This window comes from Phoca vitulina, unplaced genomic scaffold, assembly GCF_004348235.1.
Source record: "Phoca vitulina isolate PV1807 unplaced genomic scaffold, GSC_HSeal_1.0 scaffold59, whole genome shotgun sequence".
NCBI lineage: Eukaryota > Metazoa > Chordata > Mammalia > Carnivora > Phocidae > Phoca > Phoca vitulina.
In genome coordinates this window covers 7,494,665-7,516,830 of record NW_022589762.1, presented here as the reverse complement: position 1 = coordinate 7,516,830, position 22,166 = coordinate 7,494,665, and the positions used below count along the sequence as shown (strand labels likewise).

Below are 22,166 nucleotides of genomic sequence, written 5' to 3'. Positions count from 1 at the left end.
AACTTCTACTCCCCCATCGGCAAGCCCGTGCCCGCCGGCTCTCTTTGGCTTGGCCCGTTAGAGGCCGCTTTGGTCTGGGAAACGCGGGCGGATCGACTGGGGCCATGAGGAAGCTAGCCGCCGGCTTCCTTCTCTCACTCCTCGAGGGTGAGAGGTTCCCGCCTACTCGAGCAGTCTCTTTCTCCCGGGGTTCAGTCCTCCACCTCCCAAGCGCCCTTGCTATAAGGTTTTGAAACGCTTTCTCAGGGTGGTCACGTTGGGTTTGCTCCCTAGCTTCTGGGCTCAGACCCTACCCTCTGCCCCTGGAATCTCCTCACCGTGATCCGCGGGGATCGCCGGCCAGACATCCCCCAGTTGCTGATTTCCACGGGGCCCGTTTGCGAGTCTGTCTGTCCAGGGCCCGAGGCGGGTTTTGGAGTTCGGTCCATCCGTTTGTTTCCCTGCCCCGCAGGGCTGCTCCTGCTTCTGACACCTGCCCCAGCCCAGGATTCAATTTCGGCCTCCACCCCAGGCAGCCCTCTCTCTCCCACCGAATATGAACGCTTCTTCGCACTGCTGACCCCAACCTGGAAAGCAGAGACTACCTGCCGTCTCCGGGCAACGCACGGCTGCCGGAACCCCACCCTCGTCCAGCTGGACCAATACGAAAATCACGGCTTGGTGCCGGACGGTGAGGGCCAGACTGGTGGGGCAGCCCCGTGCTCGCTTGAGACGGGAGGAGTATGGCCGGCTCCTTAGCCGGGGGCCATATTCTCCACTCTGCAGACCCAAGGAGCCCACCGCCCCCTCCCCCTCGGGGAGAGAGGTCCCCCCTTGTGTGTGTTCACCTTCTCCACCCCTGCCCATTCTCAGGCGCTGTCTGCTCCGACCTCCCTTATGCCTCCTGGTTTGAGTCCTTCTGCCAATTTACTCAGTATCGTTGCTCCAACCACGTCTACTACGCCAAGGTGAGGCCGGGGACAAAGGTTGGATCTGGTGTCCGAGGACCACGGGGGAGTTGGGGGCCGGGGAGGTGAGGCGTTGAAGAAGGGCTCCAGGAGGGCCATCCTGAGATCTTCCCTCCCTGCCACTTTGCCAATCCTTTACTCAGAGTACGTAGGAGTACAGTCTCACCTTGGGCGTCCAGACTGTTGGAATAGTCTTGTTCCTGCAAGGAAAGTAGGGAAGAGGGCAGAGAAGAGGCAAAGGGACAAGGCCTCCCCTTTCTTCTAATACTTGAGTGATTTCTTTCAAGTCAAACACAAGAGTGAAGGCAGAGGTGTGGCCCAGACACCGAGTCTTATCTCACAGGGGAACCCTTTCTCAGGTTTAGAGGGTTCCACCAGGGACCATATCCCTTCATCCCTGCCCAGCAACTGTGAGAGAGGAGACATGCCAGAAAAGGACTGAGCTGGACGCTGGAGTAGAAGTCTGCCCTATGGGAAACGCATGCCCACTGTCCTTCTCTTCTTGCAGAGGGTCCGGTGCTCCCAACCAGTCTCAATCCTCTCACCTAACACTCTCAAGGAGATTGACAGTTCTTCTGATGTCCCTCCCACCACGATGACCTCCCCCCTCTCATCTCATGTCACAGGTGAGACCCTGCCAGTACCTGGGAGGCTACCTGCAAGCCCTTCCACAAATCCCAGAGCCCAGGAGTTAAGGCATCAGTGGTAGGGAATGGGGAAGAATGTTGAGCAGGGCTGGGGGGTGGGGGGCTGGCAGCATGGTTACATAAGGCTGGAGACTGCTTTTTATGAATACAAGGTGGGGCTTTCCCGTCCAGGAGTATCTTCTGACATTGCTTACAATTCTAGGAAAAATTCACTTTTCCCAGCTCCCCCAAACATTCCTGCGTCTGGAAGTCCTCTGGGACTTTTATAAGCCACCATCTTCACTCTAGAAAGGATTCGTTGCTCGCTATTCAGCATCTTTGGTGTTTCCTAAGTGAGAGGGACAAAAGGTGGGATTTGAGGTGGGAGCTAGGGAAGAGGAGCACTTCTCGGGGAGGTGGAAAGGAGAACCACGGTTGCCATAATTGCCATGGCAATTTTTCTTTTATTTTCATACTCATAGTCTTCCCCGTGTCTTTTATGCTCGGCTGTGTGAATGTCATTTAGGCTGCTTTCCTGTGCCTTTGTGTTTCTGTGTGTGTCCCTCTCAGGGGCCAGAAGCCTGACTCTTCCTTCCCATTTTCTTTCTCGGTCCTTCCCAAACCCTTCTGCAGCCACAGAACGACAGGCCTTCCAGCCCTGGCCCGAGAGGCTTAACAACAACGTGGAGGAGCTGCTACAGTCCTCCCTGTCCCTGGGGGGCCAGGAGCAGGGCCAGGAGCACAAGCAGGAGCAGGGCCAGGAGCATAAGCAGGAGCAGGGCCAGGAGCAAGAAGAGCAAGAAGAGGAGCTGGAGGAGGAGGGAAAGCAAGAGGAAGGACAGGGGGCAGAGGAGGGACTGGAGTCAATGGCTGGGCTGCAGACAGACCCAGAGCTCAAGTTCCAGTCTGAATTTGTGTCTTCCAACCCTTTCTCCTTCACTCCCCGAGTCCGGGAAGTGGAGTCCACTCCTATGATGATGGAGAACATCCAGGAGCTCATCCGATCAGCCCAGGAAATGGATGAAATGAATGATCTGTATGATGAAGAACCCGTCTGGAGAAAGCCAACCCGTGACAGGTACAGGCCGTTCTGACCCACACACCCCGGCCACCACCCTATCCCCGCTGCTGCCTTTTTTGGGAAGGCGAGGCTCCCTTTCCCAGCCTCGGCTTCCAAGACCCACTCAGACCTGCTTGGGCTTCAGGCGCGCCTAGCAGCTGTCTGCCTCACCTCTTCTGTCTCCATCACTGCCTTAAGCACTGTCCTAGATGCCCTTGCTCTGTGTGATGGGTTGGTATGGGCCCTGGACCTGGGCCTGGGTTCTGGTCTTGTCTCTGCCTCTGATTAGCCCTGCAGCTTTGGGGAGGATTACTTCCCCTTTCTGTTTCTCAGTTCCTCATCTGTGAAAGGAGGCAGTTGGCCTGGAGGCCTCTAAAGCCCCATCATCATGCTGAATGTGTGTGACCAAGACCAGACACCAAGGAGGGGTGGGGGAAGAGTGGATGTGGCTTTCTGCCCCAGCCCTCCGGCATGCCCACCAGCCAGTGCCGTCTTCTTGCAGCCTCCTGCAGATGCCCCACGTAGAGGCATTGTTGGTGCTATGCTACTCGATTGTGGAGAACACCTGCACCATAACCCCCACAGCCAGGGCCTGGCAGTACATAGAGGAGGAGATCCTTGGCTTCGGGAAGCCGGTATGCCTGCAATGCTGTTTAATGGATACATGCTCTTTGGCCATCCTCTGCGCCCGGCATTAGACTGGGCCTTGAGAGTGAGGGGGGAAAGGCAGGGATACAGAAAGCACAAGGCATCACTGGAGAGACATTCTCTCTGAATGAGAATCTTTCTTTGGGAGGACATCTCCGGCTCACCTTAAAGGAAAAAGGCCCAAGACCTAGTCTGGAATCCTTTCCAGTCCAGAGTTCAGTCTTCATCTCTCTGAGCTGTTAGGCTTGAGTTATCTCCGAGCTAGTTCACCATCTTCAATACTTGGCTTTGCCTTGGATGCAGCTCTCCTTTCCAGGGGGGCCATAGATCCCGTTCCAAGGATCTGTAGAGAGATCCCAGTCTCAGTGTGCCCTCAGCACCCAGCGAATCCTATTCCCGGGAAGATATTCTGTAGGCTTTCAAATAAGACAAGTTAGCAAGCACTTGTTAAGAGTGAGCATGCCTTCCATTCATCCGTTTGTTCAATATTGCATAGTGCCAGGCCCAGAGGATGGCCAACGAGCAAGTTAAATAATTGGTTTTTTAGTATAGCGTACCAACTCTGTACTAGGTACTCGAGATGTTGGTGATGGGTAAAATAGATCCAGTCTTCTTAGACTGTAGTAGGAGAGACAGATGAGGAAACAGGCAGAATAGTGTGATGGATAAATGCAACCATGGATAAGTACATAGTCCAGACGCAGCAGATGGGGCACCCCACGGTCCATGTTTGGGAGGATCAGAGAATTCCTAGAGAAACCAATGTTTAAAACAGAGACCTGAAGATGAAAGACGTTACGCAGGCAAAAGAAGGGGCTTGGTAGAGGTTCCTGTTAGAGGGAATAGTAGGGCACCAAGAATGAGCATACTGCTCCCGCCCTTAAGGGGTCTGAAAGCATGAGGGATTCAGTAGCATTATAAAAGAAGTGCGCAGTAGGTGTTGGAGAGAGACTTTTCTTTTTAAGATTTTATTTATTTATTTGAGGGAGAGCATGGGGGGGCGGGGCAGAAGGAGAAGCAGACTCGCCGCTGAAAGGAGAGCCCCACGTGGGACTCGATCCCAGGACCCTGAGATCATGACCTGAGCCGAAGGCAGACGCTTAACCGCCTGAGCCACCCAGGCGCCCCCTGAGACTTCTTTTTTTTTTTTTTTTGAGGGTAGGAAGTTCAGGAGTCATGGAGAGCTCCCTGGATATCGGGGTTTGGTTAAGGGACCAGTCAGGAGCCCATTTTTACCCGGAGCAGAGTGTCAGGAGAGATAGGAAGGGGCCTAAGGTGAAAAATCTCAAACAGCGGTCTGAAGCATTTGTATTGAACTTGGTAGGAAGCACTAACCCGATAACAATTTGAGTCAAGGACATGATGATGCTCCCTTCCGTGCTGGTGTGAGGAGTAAGCAAGGTGACATAAGAGATTCCGTGCACTGTGACGTGTGTACCCACGCGTGAAGGGGGAGGATGGCATGAATGGGACATGCTGGTTAGCAAGCCCCAGCCTAGAATGCGGAGGAAGCCCAGTCAGGGCGCAGCCCCCAGCTAGGAGATGGGTAACTCCGCTCTGAAGAATGTCTTCCAAGAACTTGGAGATTTTGGACCTGGGTTCTTGGGTAGAGTGTAGGTTTGGGAGTTAGCAGAATAGAGCTCCACCATCTATTAGACGCGTGGTTCTGAGCAGATCACTCGGCCTCAACTGAGCCCGTTTCCTAATCAGTCAAATGGAGATGTTTCTAGTACCTAGTCTAGCATAGGGCTCTGGTGAAGGCTAACTGAGACGAGAGTGTTTATGGCCATGGTGCTTAGCACTGTGTCGACTGTGTAGATATTAGCATTATCATTAGCAGAGAGAGGGAAAGAGAAGGTCATGAGTCCTTTTCAGAGTCTAAGGAGTGATTGCAAATCTAAAAAAAAAAAATTGGGGGCACCTGGGTGGTTCAGTTCGTTAAGCGTCTGCCTTCGGCTCAGGTCATGATCCCAGGGTCCTGGGATCTAGCCCCGCGTCGGACTCCCTGCTCAGTGGGGAATCTGCTTCTCCCTCTCCCTCTGCCCCTCCCCACTTCTTGTGTGTGCTCTCTCTCTCAAATAAATTCCTTAAAAAAAAAAAAAAAAGGAGTGATTGTAGGTCACCTGGTGGTAGACATCTGTCAGGGACTTGGCAGTGAGGATTTGGAGCTCAGGAAAGAGATCGGAACGGATGATATGATTTGGGTGTCGCCTGCAGAAAGGTGAGGTTACCTGGGAGTAGACACGGCAGGAAGAAGGTGAAGAGTTAGAACACTGAGCAGAGGTCCTGGAGGAGCCTTGGGGAGGGGTCAGGGAGGAAAGCCAGAGAAGCCTTCGGAAGAGCCTTAATGGGAAGACATTCTGCAGGGACGGTTCTGCAGGGCTGGAAGTGTCTCAGCCTCAGTCTGTCAACCACACTCCTGCCCCAGGTCTGTGACAGCCTTGGGCGGCGACACACAGCCACCTGTGCCCTCTGTGACTTCTGCTCCCTGAAGCTGGAACAGTGCCACTCGGAGGCGGTCCTGCAGCGACAGCTGTGTGACAACTCGCACAAAACACCCTTCATCAGCCCCTTGCTCATAGCCCAGAGCATGTCCATCGGTACCCAGGTACCTAGCCGGGCAGCCTGCAGTGGGGGAGGCCTCAGGCTCCAGGAAGGACTGGGCAGTGGGAAGGGAAGTCTGCAGGGGGGCAGGGGCGTGCACCTCCCCCCTGTCCCCTGTGCCACAGGTAGGGACCCCAACATCAGGCCGCTTCTACGGGCTGGATATGTATGGTGGGCTCCGCATGGACTTCTGGTGCGCCCGGCTGGCCACCAAGGGCTGTGAAGATATTCGGGTGTCCGGCTGGCTCCAGACAGAATTCCTTAGCTTCCAGGATGGGGATTTCCCCACCAAGGTCAGAGCCTTTACCCAAAGCTCAACCCTACCCCAGTTGTCCCCGTTCCTTCCAGTTCCTTGCTCTAAGTAGCCCTAAGATATGCAAGGGGGCTAGGCCTCTGGCTTCTGGGGGACCAGTCCTCACTGAGCCCCTGCCTCTTTTCCAATAGACACCCTTCCACCTCCCACCCCCTCTCAAAAAAAAAAAAAAAAAAAAAAGAGCAGGATTGTGTTTGTGAAAGGAGTAGGAATCAGAGGGGTGGAGGGGCCGGGAGAGCACAGGACTGGGAGGCAGGAGACAGAGGTTCTGATCCCAGCTCTGCAGGGTCCCTGCTGAGGGACTTTGGTCAAGTCACTTCCCACACTGGCCCAAAGTTAGACTCACCTTTACAACCAATGATGAGGGGATGCCCAAGGTGTCATGGACCTGTGACCCAGTGCTGCCCTGCTTCAGTCTGGCGGGCTCCTTGCCCTACGGTTCCAGCACTTTCTCTGCTCAGTGGAATCAACTTTGCTCCCTCTCTCCCCAGAGTGACCTCCCCTGTGGAGCTACTAGTTGTTGACGGACAGCCAGGCCCCTCCCTCCTGTGGTTTAGCAGGAAAAGTCAAGGCCAGGAAAAGCCGGGGCAGCTTAAGAAAGGGTTGGTAGCTGAGATGAGGGGCCCCTGCCCAGCTCTTATCCCTGGGCCTGAGGAGTGGTAGACCCTAGAAAGGGTCTCAGAGATCATCCCTCCTCCTCCCCTGGATTTATAGATGGGGAGGTGAGATCCACAGAGGGAAGTGATTCACCCAAGGTCACACATTAGAGATTCTTTACCCTCTCCCTCACGTAACCATCACTAGAAGGCTCCCTGAGATTGGACCCCTGATTGGGGCCCCTTCCCCATTCCCTATTCCTCAGCAACTTTCCCAGCAAGCTGACCAGCAGGGCAGCCACTTAATTCTCCGCCTCCTGGCTTCTGTTCAGCACCGAACTGGGACTGAGGGTGGGACAGGAAAGGCACAGGGGACAGAGGCCTATTCCTCAGAGAAGGGGGTACCCTGGGTGTGGAAGGTCTGGTTCTCAAGGGCTCTACTCCTGGCCCTGGTTTGGCCATTATGGGCTCTCTCTGGAGGACTGGCGTCTTAGAAGGCTTCTGATGTCTCCGCACCTCCCCATTCCTGGCTCCTGGCTTAGATTTGTGACACGGACTATGTACAGTACCCAAACTACTGTGCCTTCAAAAGCCAACAGTGCCTGATGAGAAGCCGGGACCGGAAGGTAAGCCCCTCACCCCACCCCCTCCTTCTCCCCTCAGCCCTTCAATCGGTCACCACAGGGGGGTCTATTCTGAGCGCTTGCGCACACACACACACACACACACACACACACACACACACACACCCCACTCTGCTCTGAGCAACAGGGGTGAGAACAGTTCCCAGCTTGCCTCTCTGGGCTGAGGCCTCCACCAGAGCCCTCTCTCCCACCCCCTCCTGTCTTGGAGTAAGCGAGGCCCTCCAAGGCAGAGGTTGCGGGGGGGGGGGGGGGGGGGGGGGGGGGGGAGGGGTGTCCAGGAGGGATGTGCAAATAAAAGGAGAGGGCCCTCAGGGCACCACAGCAAGAATCCCTAGCTGGGTTGGGCATTGGATATTGAGGTCTGGACTCTTACTCACCAGGTAGTCTGGAATAAGTCACTTCCTTCTCCATCCTCAGCCTCCTCGCTTCTTAAAGGAGAGGTTGGGCTACTTGGTGTGTCTTGCAGCCTTAAAAACCCACATCTGTTTCCTCCTTCCTCCGACTGCCCTGTGCCCGTCCCCGCTCGCCTCTGGTTCCTGCAGGACTAATGCCACTTCCCCACCTCCACGCCTCTGCCCCCTGGGCTCTGTGACACAGACTGTGTCCCCGATCCCTGTGTAGGTGTCCCGGATGAGATGTCTGCAGAACGAGACTTACAGCCTCTTGAGCCAGGCCAAAAGTGAGGACCTTGTGCTTCGATGGAGCCAGGAATTCAGCACCCTGACTCTCGGCCAAGCCGGCTGAGCTGGGGCCCATCCTGTCTCCACCCCAGCCCGACCTTCCCGCATTCCATTGCTCTTAGACCCCATCTGTCAGTTTGCTTCTTGGCTGCCCCTTATGGGTCTCTTACCTGGCCCCTACTAACTTTCCTTGGGTTGGGGCAGCAGTCCCAGAGAGGCCCATGATGGGAACGCCACCCACCTTAAAGGATGTCTTTGCATAAAGTGTTTATTTTCAACCTGTGTGGCCTACTTTGGTTATGATCCCAGACTCAGCACTGCCATCCTGCCCCCTGGGAATCAACACTCCAACCCCTGGGATTTATGGATCCGTCTGAAGATGAAAGGACCTCATGAATTGTACTCAGGGAAGTAGCCAACTGCCAGGAGACCTAAGGAATCTGGAGATTGGATTGAAGAAGGCCGTGGCTGGGGTCTTAGGGATTGTGTGGGCCATGAGGGCGTGTGTCTTCATTTCTGAAGCCCGTGACTTCAGATGAGTATAAGATTGTCCCTCTGGAGGATAAAGGCCAGAGCCTGCCTGAGATCATGTCCCGGGGGTGGGGGGAATAACCCCAGGGAAGTAGGGCAGAACTTGCACTTCATCAGGAGGGAGGAGACATCCGGGATCTGGAGCTCAGGAAACCCTTGATTTGACATCCAGTGATGGGCCAGATGATCTGAACTTTGAGGTGGTCACATCTTGACAACATACATTGAGGTGTGACTCCAGCATTGGCCGTTAATAACTTGGGATCTCCCAAAATGTGTTCTAGGGACACATATGTTCAGGAAACCATACAGTCTCTCCTCCTACAGGTACACGGTGATTAACAGTATTAAAAACAAAAACACTTGTCTTTTATGGGAAAGTTCAAACTCGCACAAAAATAGAATAGTATAAAGCACCCCGTACACCCTTCACCCAGCTTCACTTATGAACACATGGTCAAGGGATGCCTGGATGGCTCAGTCGGGCGACTGTCTGCAGCTCAGGTCATGAACACATGGTCAATCTTCTAATGGCATGGTAAAGACCATGAGAAGTCCTATCATAGAGAAACCTGTTCAGCGTAGTGTTTCTCAGACTTATTTGACCGCAATATCCTTTTTCACCTACACTCAAAAAATTTTAAGTTGTTTTTGTGTATTGGGCATGGACAACATGCCCAGCCTTGTTGATGCAGAAAGTAAGGGGCCCAGCCAGAGGGCGCAGAACAAGGGGCTACCATCTGAGTCCCCCCATCCCCCAGAGCTCACAGCCTACGGGAGCCAGAGAGAAGCAAGGAGGAATGGCCCCGGGCAGGGAGGGGCATGGCCATGAATGGCAAGAGTGAAACTACCTGCTGGAACCCAAAAGAGAAAGAGACGCCCAGGGGGAGCTGGTTTAAGTACAGCTCGGGGTGGGTGGTTAGTCATCTAGCATCAGTCGGTGGGTGCGGCAGTTGAGCTTTCCGGAAGCTAGGGAGTGTGTGAGCAATGGGCTGGGGGAGGCATCAGTAGGCAAGAGCTGGGGCTGGACTGAGTGCCATTCTCACTGACCGGCTGCAAAGGCCACTGAGGGCACTGCTTCCTCTCTCTCTCCCTGCCCCGTGTGGGGTTGGGTGAGTGCAGGGAGCTGGGACACGCTGAGATCTGCCAGGAGAGCGTGTCCCCACCCACCTCAGGAGCAGGTCCTACCAGCCCAGCCAAGCCCAGAGCAGGCAGCGGAAGCCACAGGGAGCACAGGTATGGGGCTGTCACCGCAGGGTTGAACTTTGCAGGGGGCACAAGTCCTTCCTTTAGAACGGGGTTCATGGGTGGGGATGGAGATGAGAGTGCGCCATGGGGCCTGGAGAACCTTTTTGAATAGAGTAAAAAGCTAAAAGGGGAGCGAGCCAGGGGAGGCAGCCACCACACTTGGCACATCCAGGAGTGCCCCTCTGAAGCCCGAGGCCCTCACACTGGAGCATCTTGGGGAGATATGTCTTCTCCTTCCCCCGCCCCCGAAGCCCCCATGGTTATGCTGAACCCTGGGCTTCCCACAGCCACTGAGGAGGGCTCTCTGGGGGTGGTGTCTAGCCCTTTCCCACTCTCAGATAAAACTTAGCTCCGGGACCCCTCCCCCCTCCCCCCAGGCCAAACCCTCTGCTAGATGACAATGAACTAATTGATTAAACTCCACTAATGGGTTTACTGGCACAGATGTGTTCTTGCGGTTATCCTTCCCAGCTAACCAAGTTGTATCTTAATGGGGTCTTTGAGAAACACCGCTTAAACCCAGTGCGTCCATCTTCTATATGAGAGGATTAGACGAGACGGTCTCTAATGTCCCTATAACTCTGATAGGATGTGGCTCATGAGTGGCATGAAGGGGATGGAATTTCAGATATTGAGGACAGGTGGGGGAACTATCTGAGGGTCGGCAAGGCCTTAGGATAACTTTGGATCACACTACTGAGGGCAGCTGCCTACCTCTTACCTATATTTAGGGGAGCCCCCATGACAAGAAGAGGAACTCCCACCAGGTTGTATCTCCGGCTCCTTTTAGGGTGAGGAAGTTGTAGCCCCAGGGGGAGATGGAGGCAAGGATTGAGGGAAAAATAGGAACTTGCCCATACCTGTAAGCCTCACCTCCTGGCCTCTCAAGAGACACTAGAGCCCAGCTCCATCTGTCTCTGCCTGATGTTGTTGGCCCTCCCCCAGCCTGCTGCCCCCGGAGTATACCCCAGCAGCATAGACACCTTGTGTGCAGGGGTGGGGGGACACCGGAAGGAAGCAGCAGAAAGGGGGAGGGCGACGCCAGAGGCGTGCAAGAAGTGCAGCACAAGTTCAGAGCAAGGTCAGAGATCAGAAGGCTCCGGCTTTCTCTGCGGGGGCAGGACCCATCCAGGCCCCAAAGCAAGGGCAAGATGTGCACGGACGACTCAGGGCACAGGGCTGCGGCAGCGGGCTGATCCGGTCCGAGCGACTTCTCTGGATGGTGACTTTATTTCCTGTTTTTCCAGCTCCTGAAAGCAGGGTGGAGGGAGATGTGCGGGTGGTGAGGTGACATCCACACACAGGGGAAACCAATTCCTGAGCTGTAGGCCACCTTTGCTTTCTGCTTTTGCCCAGAAAAAAATGGGAGAGATGAGGTCAGAATACCCAGGGGGAGAAGACATGGCAGAGGATGATACTGGATGATGCAGGAAGAGACAGGCTGAGGTGGGGCCGGGTGGGGAGAGGCTGGAGCAGGAATTTTGGCTGGAGAAGCAGAGCAGGCCTGGAACAGGAAGAGGGACCGTGGAGATAGGGCACAACAGCCGCGGGGGGCCTGTGTGTCCCCCCACTCCCCCGGGGAAGGAAGAGGCCGTCCACTCACTGTGGTGACATTGTACTATCTCCGCGCCATAGACCCCTCAGGCGAGCGGGGTTCATCTGTGTCCTCAGAGCAGCTCTAGGACAGAGCTGTTCACAAAGCCTTCACACTTCGGTAAGCTTCTGCTGAAGGCTCCTGCCTAGTTTGGATCCGTCTGGGGTCTGAACATACACATATTAAGACGTATAATTTAGGGGCGCCTGGGTGGCTCATTCGGTTAAGCGTCTGCCTTCGGCTCAGGTCATGATCCCGGGGTTCTGGGATCGAGCCCCAAGTGGGGCTCCCTGCTCAGCGGGGAGCCTGCTTCTCCCTCCCCCTCGCCCCCCCCCGGCTCGTGCATGCGCATGCTCTCTCTCTCTCAAATAAATAAAATCTTTTTAAAAAGGGGTATAATTTAGAATTAAGCCTGTCTGTGGGCAAAGGGGCCATCCTCCCAATGCTGCCCGCACACAGCGGCTGAAGTGAACTTAGCTAACAGGGCGGTTAGAACGCACAGGGGTGGACGCACTGGCTGACTGTGACTTCCAGCTGTGGCTTCCGGACTCTAAAATGAGGTTTGGGGCTGTTCTAGAACAGATCTTCTGGGGCAAGGGGAATGAGATCTGAGAGTCCTTCTTTTCAAACTTCTGGAGGATGTGAATGACTAAAGAGAGGAGACAGAGCAAGGCATTTGGCGGGTGTGCAGGAGGGTGGGGGGGGTGCGCATGGAGAGTGTGGTGGACAGGAGGAAGCTGGACAAAGAAGAGTTATTTCTCTCCCCTCCCTGCCCCCATCATTGTCCCAAATCACCTATTCCTTTCTCTTCAACCCTCTCTGCAAGGCTGGTCAGCCTCCAGATGTGTGGATAGGCACAGGCAGGTTGTGTGGAGGAGTGAGAGGGATGACCGTGACCTAGCCTCCTGCCCATTTTTACTCATTTCTCACTTCCTGCCTGGCAGAAAATAGCTCTGCCCCTCTGGCTTATCTCAGCAGAGAGCAGTGCCCAGCCCAGCTCAGAGGGCAATGGGACAGGCCGGAGAGGCCCTGAGGCCGTCAGGAACCTAGGCCTTGGACTTGCAGGTAGGAAGCTGAAAGAGCCCCGGGGGAGGAGGAAGGCGGCTGTCCAGGCTCTGGTGCGTGAGTGGTGTGGAGGGCGGGTGGTGTGCACTGGGCCGTACCCAGGGTGCTTCCCTGGCCCCTCAGTGTCTTGGCGCTGGGATCTGTTCGTGCACCTCTGCGTGGGGATGTGCTCCTGAGGCTGCCTGACGCTCTGTTCGGGTAAGAAGATTGTCCCTAAGGCCAGGGCTGTGTCTACTCTTCCTTCTGTGGCCTGGTTGTCCACGCCTCGGTGCATGCTCCCACTTGTGTGTTAGCGGGTGTGTGTATATAGTGATTGTGTGCTAGCAGGGATCTTGCGTGCACGTCTCTTAGCGTACCTACACCTCTGTGTGTCTTTGCACATGCATATGTGTGTAGTGCTATGCTCATTACCACATCTGTGCGCGTGGAGCTTATTAAGATGATGTGGGCCTCCCGGTCCCTCCTCCTCTCTGGTGACACGAAGCCTCGGTGTTCGTTCTTTTCTGGGACAGCTGCTGTGTCTTCGCTTCCTCCACCTCCTCTACAACCTGACCTCTTTCTCAAGGCAGGATTGGGGTGAGATCCCGGGCTGCCCCTCCCCCCCTCCCCCCAGCTAGAGCCCTCCTTCCATTTCCTGTTTACCTCCTTTTTGGCAGTTTTCCCCATCTTTGCCATCTGGCCTGGCACTGTGCCCATGCAGCTCCATGACAGGAGCCCCAGGGAAGCAGGCAGATGGGGTGGGGACCAGGGCAGGGGCCTGGCAGCTCTCAACGCCCGGCTTGGGCCATTGTGTGTGTATCTGTCAGAAAGGGATGACTTTTTGACAAAAAGGACTTCTCCACTGTGGAATCCAGTAACAAAAGCATCACCATCTGCTTTACTAAAGGCTTCCTCACTTTACCTTTAAGTAGCACCTCACCTAATACATTTCGGTGTCTTTAACATTGTAACTTGGTTGACAGAAATACTTGGAATTCTTGGAAAATAATTATTCATTCACTCATTCATTGTCTCCTATGTGCCTCCTAGTTGTAAGAAGCTATTGATTCTCCAGGTAATGGTTGAGAATGACAAAGTGTGACTGTAATTATAGTGTAAACTGTTTCTGAGATTGTAATGCAAGCTGTTTCCAAACAGGCCTTTTAGGGGGCATGGTCTTCTACTAAGTGAGTTATACATGTGGACAAGATAGAGCAAGATAAGCAGTTGCGGAACCGATACAAGAGATATTATAGCGAGATTACAGGACGTGTGAACATGGGGTGGGGGGGACAGATTTCCTTCCAGGCAGTCAGTGAATGTCACATGGGCCTGCTAAGAACGGAGACTGAAGTGTGAGTGAGCTTAGGAATAAAGCAATGGACGACGGGGCCCCACCCCACGACCTTACCATCCAGCCGGGGCTGATGGAAGCAAATAAACACACGTAAAACAACCTGAGAAGTTCAAAGCAGCAAACTACTTAAGTGCTTAAGTAGGTAAGAGGACATCGTAAGGAGGGGCATTCCTGTGTGTGTGTGTGAAAGCGAGATGAGTTTGTGTTACCAGTGTTGGAAGTTTGAGAAAGGGTGGGCTATTAAAAAGTGTATATTTTAACTGGGCAAATAAGGAAGTAACAGTTTATCTGTAGGCCCAGATTTCTTATGGGCAGCTGTAAGGGACCAGGTGCTCTGGGCAGCGTGCATCCTCATATCCCACCGTCCACTCTTGCTGCAAGCAGCCCTGGGGCAGCTGGGAGCTGGGTTTGAATCCTGAATTTGAATGCTGACAGAGTTCTAGAGCTTTCTGTTTCCTTTCCTGTAAAAATGAGGATAAACCCCTACCTCAAAGGGCTGTTGGAAGGATTAAAGACCACGTGTATAAAATACCCTGGGATGTAGGGGCGCCTGGGTGGCAGTCGTTAAGCGTCTGCCTTCGGCTCAGGTCATGATCCCAGGGTCCTGTCATGATCCTGGGGTCCTGTGATCGAGCCCCGCATCGAGCCCCGCGTCGGGCTCCCTGCTCAGCAAGAAGCCTGCTTCTCCCTCTCCCACTCCCCCTGCTTGTGTTCCTTCTCTCGCTTTGTCTCTCTCTGTCAAATAAATAAATAAAATCTTAAAAAAAAAAACAAAAAACCCTGGGACGTGGCGAATGGCCAGTAAATGATCGCTAGTACTTTTCACTCAACATTTATGGAGGTAGTGGCTGGGAAGACAAATATGACTCAGTCACAGTCCACAGCCCCTCCCCTCTAGGAGCTCACAGTCTAACGGGAGGGGCAGACTAAGCACAGCTAATTACAATACAGGTGGGACACCTATGGTGAACCATGCACAAAGTGGAAAGACATCTGCCTTGTGGGGAGGGAGGAAGGCAGGCAGGCTTCACAGAGTCCTAAGAAATGATTGACTTGGCCAGTTGGAGAATGGGAGGCAGGGCATTCCAAGCAGAAGAGCCTGCACTACACGTGCAAGAGCAGAGTCCTGAACACATTAAGGTCTGTGCAGAATTATTATTAGTGTGGTGTGATTGGAGCAAAGAAGCATGGGAGGTGGGGCATGTGTCAGGGAAAGAGTCTGGTCTTATTTGCTTTTCAGCGTGTTTTAGCCCCATTTGGTATGATTTTCGTTGTTGAAATTGGTATTTTTTTTTTTAAAGAATTTATTTATTTGAGAGGGAGAGAGAGAGAGAGCAGAACAAGGGGGAGCGGCAGAGGGAGAAGCAGGCACTCCGCTGAGCAGGGAGCCCAACGCGGGGCTTGATCCCGACACTCCGGGATCATGACCTGAGCCGAAGGCAGACACCCAATGACTGAGCCACCCAGGTGCCCCGAAATTGGTATTTTTTTTTTTAAAGATTTTATTTATTTATTTTGACAGCGAGAGAGGGAACACAAGTGGGGGGGGGTGGGAAAGGGAGAAGCAGGCTTCCCGCGGAGCAGGGAGCCCGATGTGGGGCTCAATCCCAAGACTCCGGGATCACGACCTGAGCCAAAGGCAGACGCTTAACCAACTGAGCCACCCAGGCCCCCCTGAAATTGGTATTTTGCAGAGGAAATGTTTATTTCCTTTAACTGTTCTACTGAACCTCTTACAAGTCTTAAACTGCTGGTAGTCATGGTTGAAGGGAGAACAAATGAACAAAGAAACCCACAAGAAAGCTTTACTTAGAGTCAGGTTTACAGCTTGGTTCCACGTAAGAATTTAAGCAGTTCCGGGGCGCCTGGTGGGCTGTCGGTGAAGTGTGCAACTCTTGATCTCGGGGTTATGAGTTCAAGCTCCACGTTGGGTGTAGTGATTACTTAAAAATAAAATCGTAAGGGGCACCTGGGTGGCTCAGTTGGTTAAGCGTCTGGCTCGTGATTTTGGCTCAGGTCATGATATGGTGGGCCCTGGGATTGAGCCCTGCGGTGAGCCCCACTTCAGGCTCTGCACTCAGTGGGAGTCTGCTGGGGATTCTCTCCCTCTGCCCCACTCCCCACTCGTGCTGGCACATGCTGCTCTCTCTCTCACATAAATAAATCTTAAAAAAAAAAAAAAATCTTTTTTTTTTTTTAAAGATTTTATTTATTTATTTGACAGAGAGAGAGACAGCGAGAGAGGGAACACAAGCAGGGGGGAGAGGGAGAAGCAGGCTTCCCGCAGAGCAGGGAGCCCAATGCGGGGCTCGATCCCAGGACCCTGAGATCATGACCTGAGCCGAAGGCAGATGCTTAACTGACTGAGCCACCCAGGCGCCCTTTAAAAAAAAATTCCTTCCAAGAGGAATAAAATCCAGGATCTTGGGATAATTGCTCAGGGTCTCTGGACAACTTTGCTCCCTCAGATGGCATGTGGACCCCATGTTCATAGCGTTGTTCACAATAGCCAAAAGGTGGAAAAACCCAAGTAACCATGGACAGATGACTAGATAAACAAAAAATGTATATAAATATATCATTCAGCTATAAAAAAGATTGCAATTCTGATACATACTAGAACATGGATGGACCTTGACAACTTTATGTTAAGTGAAAGAAGCCAAACACAAAAGGACAGGTATTATTATATGATTCCACTCAAATGAGGGATAGGCAAATTCAACTTGCACAACTCAACACCAAAAAAATACCAATAATCTAATTTTAAAAATGGGCGGAGGACCTGAAGAGACATTTCTCCAAAGAAGACATACAGATAGCCAGCAGACAAAGATGCTCAACATCACTCATCATCAGGGAAATGCAAATCAAAACCAGGATGAGAGGGGCGCCCGGTGGCTCAGTGGACTAAGCATCCGACTCTTGATTTCGGCTTAGGTTATGATCTCAGGTTTGTGGGATAGAGCCTGTGTTGGGACCCACATTGGCCGTGGAGCCTGCTTAAGATTCTCTCTCTCCCTCTCCCTTTGCCCCCTCCCCCCTCTAAAAAAAAAAGACAAGAAATAACAAGTACTGGTGAGAATATGGAGAAAGGGAACCCTTGTGGACCATTGGTGGGAATGCAAACTGGTGCAGCCACTGTGGAAAACAGTCTGGAGGTTCCTCAAGTAATTAAAAATAGAATTACCCTATGATCCAGTAATTGCACTACTGGGTGTTTACCCAAAGAAAATGAAAACACTAATTCAAATAGAATAGGCAAATTTCTGGAGACAGAAAGTAGAATAGAGGTTACCAGGAGCTGGAGGGAATGTGGGGAGGGAATGGGCAGTTAGTGTTTAACGGGTATAGGGTTGTTTGGGAGGATGAAAAAGTTCTGGAAATAGCAGTGATGGTCACACAACATCGTGAGTGTACTTAATGTCACTGAATTGTATACTTAAAGATGGTTAGGGTGTCTGGGTAGCTTAGTCGTTAGGCGTCTGCCTTCTGCTCAGGTCATGATCCCAGGGTCCTGGGATCGAGCCCTACATCCGGCTCTTTGCTCAGTGGGAAGCCTGCTTCTCCCTCTCCGCTCCCCCTGCTTGTGTTCCCTCTCTTGCTGTGTCTCTGTCAAATAAATAAATAAAATCTTAAAAAATAAAAAAGGTTAAAATGGTAAATTTTATGTTGTGTATATTTTACCCACCCCCCAAAGATGGAATTTGGGGGTTAAGATGGAAGAGTAGCTTCTGTGGCATTAGGGCGTTAAGGAGGGTGGAATTCTGAGACCATGTCCTGTCCTCTGGCTCCCCTATCTCCTGGCCATATCCTTTGTCCACGAGCTTTTGCCTGAGCACTGTGGCTGCCGGGGGCTGCTCTCTCCAGTGGCCTTGGCAGTGCCCTTGGTACGTCCTTGCCTCACTGCCACACTCTCTGGACTTAGGGTCCCCTCTGAGCCCTCACTAAAAAACCACCTTCTCCCTCCATCGCAGAACCCCAGCTGGGAAGCTCCCTAGGCAGATCCTCCCGGGGAGCACCTGGAAAAGTTCAACCGACAGCACCTTCCCCTGCCTGGCAGGACTGTGCTGGTGTGTGATCAGCCCATGAGAGCCCATTATGTTATTATCCCCATTTTACAGATGAAGAAACTGAGAGAGTGGTCAAACAATCAAGCTGAACCTGGGTTGTTCTGACCACAAACACAGCCCATACAGGAGCGACCACGGATGTGATAAGTGAGGCTCAGATTTTGTACTGTACTGGGGAATTTGAACTTTATTCTTTAGATAATGGGGAGCCAGCAGAACTGGGGAGTTCCAGGGGAGGCGCTCCATCATATTTCTCACCATCTGACATAATACCTATTTATTTGCACTTTATTATCTGTCTCCCTTCAGTGGAATGTAAAGCAGATGGGGGCAAGTCCTTTGTTTTGTTCAGGGCTGTGAACATTCCTGGAACCTTCTAAAGCTCAGTAAACATCTGTAGAAGAAAGGAAGAGATATTATTAGCAGAACCTGTGCACTTGACACATATCTCATTTAATCTAACAACCTCGTGAAGTAGGAGACCCCCCCCAAACCACCACCACCAACCACCACCTTTTTCCCCAGGTAAGGAAAATGAGGTTCAGAGAGATTAAGTCACCTTTCTGAGGACAAAGCTAGGCAAGCTGGCAGAACGAGGATCTGAACCCAGGTAGTCTGACTCCAGAGCCTGGGCCTCTAACACCGGGCGATATAGCCTTACTGCAGAAAGCCTCTCTGGCCGGATGGAAAGTGGGGGAAAGATCTGAGGCTGAGAAAAGACTCAAGAGGCCAGCCAGGTTAGCTAGATAACCATTTGTGACTTCTACCCCGTCCTCGCATAATCTTGACTTCGGCTTGCCTTCCTATTCCAGGTCTCCACCGCTCATGAAGCGGTGCCCCAAAGCATCCAACCCCTGACAGCCATAGCCCACATTCCCATGCCCTGCCGGCGCGGCGACGACGGTCTCTGCGCAGCCTCCAGGCTCCACCGCGCAGATGAACACGATGCCAGGACCCTAGCGTGCCCGACGATGCCCCCCGCCTAGCTCCTCCTCACACTGTGGTACGATGCTGAGCGACTCTGCCAACGACTCCAGCTTGGCTCCCCCGTGCCCTGACTACCGGAGCACCCACCGCCTGCACATGGTGGCCTACAGCCTGGTGCTGGTCGCCGGGCTCCCCCTCAACGCGCTGGCCCTCTGGGTGTTCCTGCGCGCGCTGCGCGTGCACTCCGTGGTGAGCGTGTACATGTGCAACCTGGCGGCCAGCGACCTGCTCTTCACCCTCTCGCTGCCCGTGCGCATCTCCTACTACGCCCGGCACTACTGGTCCTTCCCCGACCTCCTGTGCCAGACGGCGGGCGCCATCTTCCAGACGAACATGTACGGCAGCTGCATCTTCCTGACCCTCATCAACGTGGACCGCTACGCGGCCATCGTGCACCCGCTGCGGCTGCGCCACCTGCGGCGGCCCCGCGTGGCGCGGCTGCTGTGCCTGGGCGTGTGGGCGCTCATCGTGGTGTTCGCCGTGCCCACCGTCCTGGTGCACCGGCCCTCGTCCTGCAGCTACAACGGCAGCCAGGTGCACCTGTGCTTCGAGAGCTTCGGCGACAACCTGTGGAAGGGCAAGCTGCTGCCGCTCGTGCTGCTGGCCGAGGCGCTGGGCTTCCTGCTGCCCCTGGCGGCCATGCTCTACTCGTCGGGTCGCGTCTTCTGGACCCTGGCGCGGCCCGACGCCACGCGGAGCCAGCGGCGGCGGAAGACCGTGCGCCTCCTGCTGGCCAACCTCGTCATCTTCCTGCTGTGCTTCGTGCCCTACAACGCCACGCTGGCGGTCTACGGGCTGCTGCGGGGCAACCTGGTGGCGGCCAGCGGCCAGGCCTGCGGCCGGGTGCGCCAGGTGCTCATGGTGATGGTGCTGTTGGCCGGCGCCAACTGCGTGCTGGACCCGCTGGTGTACTACTTCAGCGCCGAGGGTTTCCGCAACACCCTGCGCGGCCTGGGCACTCCGCTCCGCGCCAGGACCTTGGCCACCAACGGGGCTCAGGGGGCGCTTGCCGAACGGCCCATCGAGAGCACCCTCGTCACCAGTCCGGCTACCGCCAGTCAGCAGCTGCTTGGGCCTTCCAACTTCGGGACGCCCTTGACCCAGCGCCCCGAGGACTCGGCCCTCTGAACGCACATCGTGCGGTCGCGTGCCTGTGTGTTTCACCCCCACCTCCCAGCCCCGCCCCGCGCCGCTCACACGCGCGCTCACAGGGTGTGTACGTGAGGGAAGTGAATTGGGCACTTGGACTTCTGGGTGGCAACTGCTGCCCATAAATGCATGAGAGAACAAAGTGCGGGGAGCCAGGGGCACAGGGAAGGAAGAGTGCTGGTGGAAATGCCTTCTTTACTTTGGTGGTGATGGGGAGCATGGGGCAGATCCCTTCCCCAGTCCCGAGGGAGTGATGCAGTAAGCTTCCCCAGGGCAGAGGCAGACGACTGGATGACGTGCCTTTGGTGTGGGCATGAAACACTATGGAGAGCTGGTAGATGGAGCAGAAAATGAGTGTCCTGGATTTAGACCAACCACGGCAGTCTTAGTGCCTCCGGTGCCACCCACTCTCATTTCCACCTGGCCTTGCCCTGCCCAGCATGGAGGCAGGATACAAGAGTTTACTGGATACAGACAGAATCGGTTTCATTCTTGGTTCCTGACTTGTAACAATTTAGACCTGACACGCAGCATGGGGTGGTTGGGGGCAGGATAGAACTGTGAGTTAGGGGGCTGTTTTCTCCCCAGTCTGGTCCCTGTAGCCCTTTCTAGGTGTCCTTTCTCCTTCCACCCCACCCCACTTCCGGGACCTCCTCCATTCTAGGTCCTAAATTCTCTCTGCCTCTGGCGCTTCATCTAGAATTAAGGAGAACATTCTTTGTACTAAAGTAGCAGCTCTCAAACTTTGTTCTCAGACCCTTTTACAAACTCTTAAAAATCGAGGATTCCAAAGAGTTTTTGCTTATACTTTATTCTTTTCATACTTAACCATATTAGAAATAAAAACTCCTAAGTTGTAACAAGAGAAACACACAAGCACACCTTCCATTAGCTGTGAGAGCAATAATGTCATCACACTTGACGAAGCCTCTGGAAAACTCCACCGTATACCTGTGAGTGAGGAGATTGCAAAGGACAAACAACATGGTGGGAGTAGTAGTATTCCGAAAATAACTTTGACTTTGTGGACATCCTCCAAGAGTCAGTATTAGAGTTCCCGTGTAACTTCTTCCCAGGGCATATGTTTTTTATTACTGCGGGGGACAGGGCAACGCTCCACAAATCAATTGCTAGTTGTAGTCCCAAAGGCTTGAGGGTGTGCAGGGGCAGGTAGGAGCTGCACACCCAATGCAACATTACTTTGGGCTTCCTGGTGCGGGCGCGGCGGCTCTGAGGTGGGGGTGAACTAGGCACACAAACACTCAGAGGAGGGGTGGGGCTTCTCCTTCCCAGGAAAGGGAGAAGGGGACTGTTGCTACAGCCAGGAAAGAAGTTTCCAGGGAAATAAGAGTGCAATGGGAAGACAGGAACGGGCTGTCTGTTCTTAGCAAGCTGGAGGCAAGGAAATGGAAGACTGGTTAATGGGCCACCTACTGTTTCCTTCTTCCCTCTTCACCGGAGTAGGGCTGAGAGGGGTTGCAGAGTTGGCATCTTGAGACTCTGCATAAGTGAGGAAGTTGCTGCCATGCGTGTGTCCTGTATGCATTTCTGTCGCTAGGTCTCTCAATGATGTGCATGCGTGTGTGTGTGTGTGTGTGTGTGTGTGTGTGTGAGAGAGAGAGAGAGAGAGAGAGAGACTGTCAGGGTTTCCCTGTGTGTGTCTCTATGTGTTTTAGTTTGGACTAAGCCTTTTGTGTGTCTTCAAGGAACTGCTCCAGATGGTGATTTACAGGGGTAAAATGACCCCTGGTGGCCAAAGCGGAGAACTGACCCAGATTCCTCAGTGATAGCTTTCAAGTAGAGCCTTCCACCATCTGGTGGGAAGATAGAGCCCCAGGCCAGGCCCTCCTGTAGCTCTAGAGGAGGCCTGATGGTTAGCACCTGCTCCATCTTGCTTCATCCTTGGGTTCAAGACCCATGCCCCAGGAGCATAAAACGTGGTGGTAGTCCAAAGTCTCAGAACTTTGCCCTATCCAAACTGAACTGAATTGAACACAGTTTTTAAAAATTACTTGAGTATTTTTATATTCTGATATGTGAATGAATTCCAAAGTGATGAAAACTC

General features: G+C 53.5%; 2 protein-coding genes across 2 annotated transcripts; both read left to right on the top strand.

The window, feature by feature from the left end:
* The first annotated feature begins 104 nt into the window (after positions 1–104).
* Positions 105–8,400, top strand: ACRBP (acrosin binding protein). The gene is made up of 10 exons (XM_032390909.1): positions 105–147; positions 452–670; positions 853–947; positions 1,456–1,573; positions 2,207–2,651; positions 3,136–3,268; positions 5,710–5,889; positions 6,011–6,178; positions 7,337–7,420; positions 8,060–8,400. Exons 1-10 carry the CDS (start codon positions 105–107, stop codon positions 8,180–8,182), a joined length of 1,608 nt encoding a protein of 535 aa, XP_032246800.1. The 3' UTR covers positions 8,183–8,400.
* Positions 8,401–12,491: 4,091 nt separating this feature from the next.
* Positions 12,492–20,080, top strand: LPAR5 (lysophosphatidic acid receptor 5). Its single transcript, XM_032390751.1, has 3 exons — positions 12,492–12,556; positions 18,017–18,112; positions 18,778–20,080. The coding sequence occupies exon 3, from the start codon at positions 18,974–18,976 to the stop codon at positions 20,078–20,080; it is 1,107 nt and encodes a 368-aa protein (XP_032246642.1). The 5' UTR covers positions 12,492–12,556; positions 18,017–18,112; positions 18,778–18,973.
* Positions 20,081–22,166: the final 2,086 nt, after the last annotated feature.

What these genes read in the sequence shown, in the direction of transcription:
- LPAR5 (XM_032390751.1), top strand. Translation starts at nt 18,974, where the DNA reads ATGCTGAGCGACTCTGCCAACGACTCCAGCTTGGCTCCCCCGTGCCCT.
- ACRBP (XM_032390909.1), top strand. Translation starts at nt 105, where the DNA reads ATGAGGAAGCTAGCCGCCGGCTTCCTTCTCTCACTCCTCGAGG. An exon ending in CCTTCTCTCACTCCTCGAGG is followed by an intron (nt 148 to 451) that starts GTGAGAGGTTCC and finishes CCTGCCCCGCAG; the next exon opens with GGCTGCTCCTGCTTCTGACA. An exon ending in TCCTTGGCTTCGGGAAGCCG is followed by an intron (nt 3,269 to 5,709) that starts GTATGCCTGCAA and finishes CTCCTGCCCCAG; the next exon opens with GTCTGTGACAGCCTTGGGCG.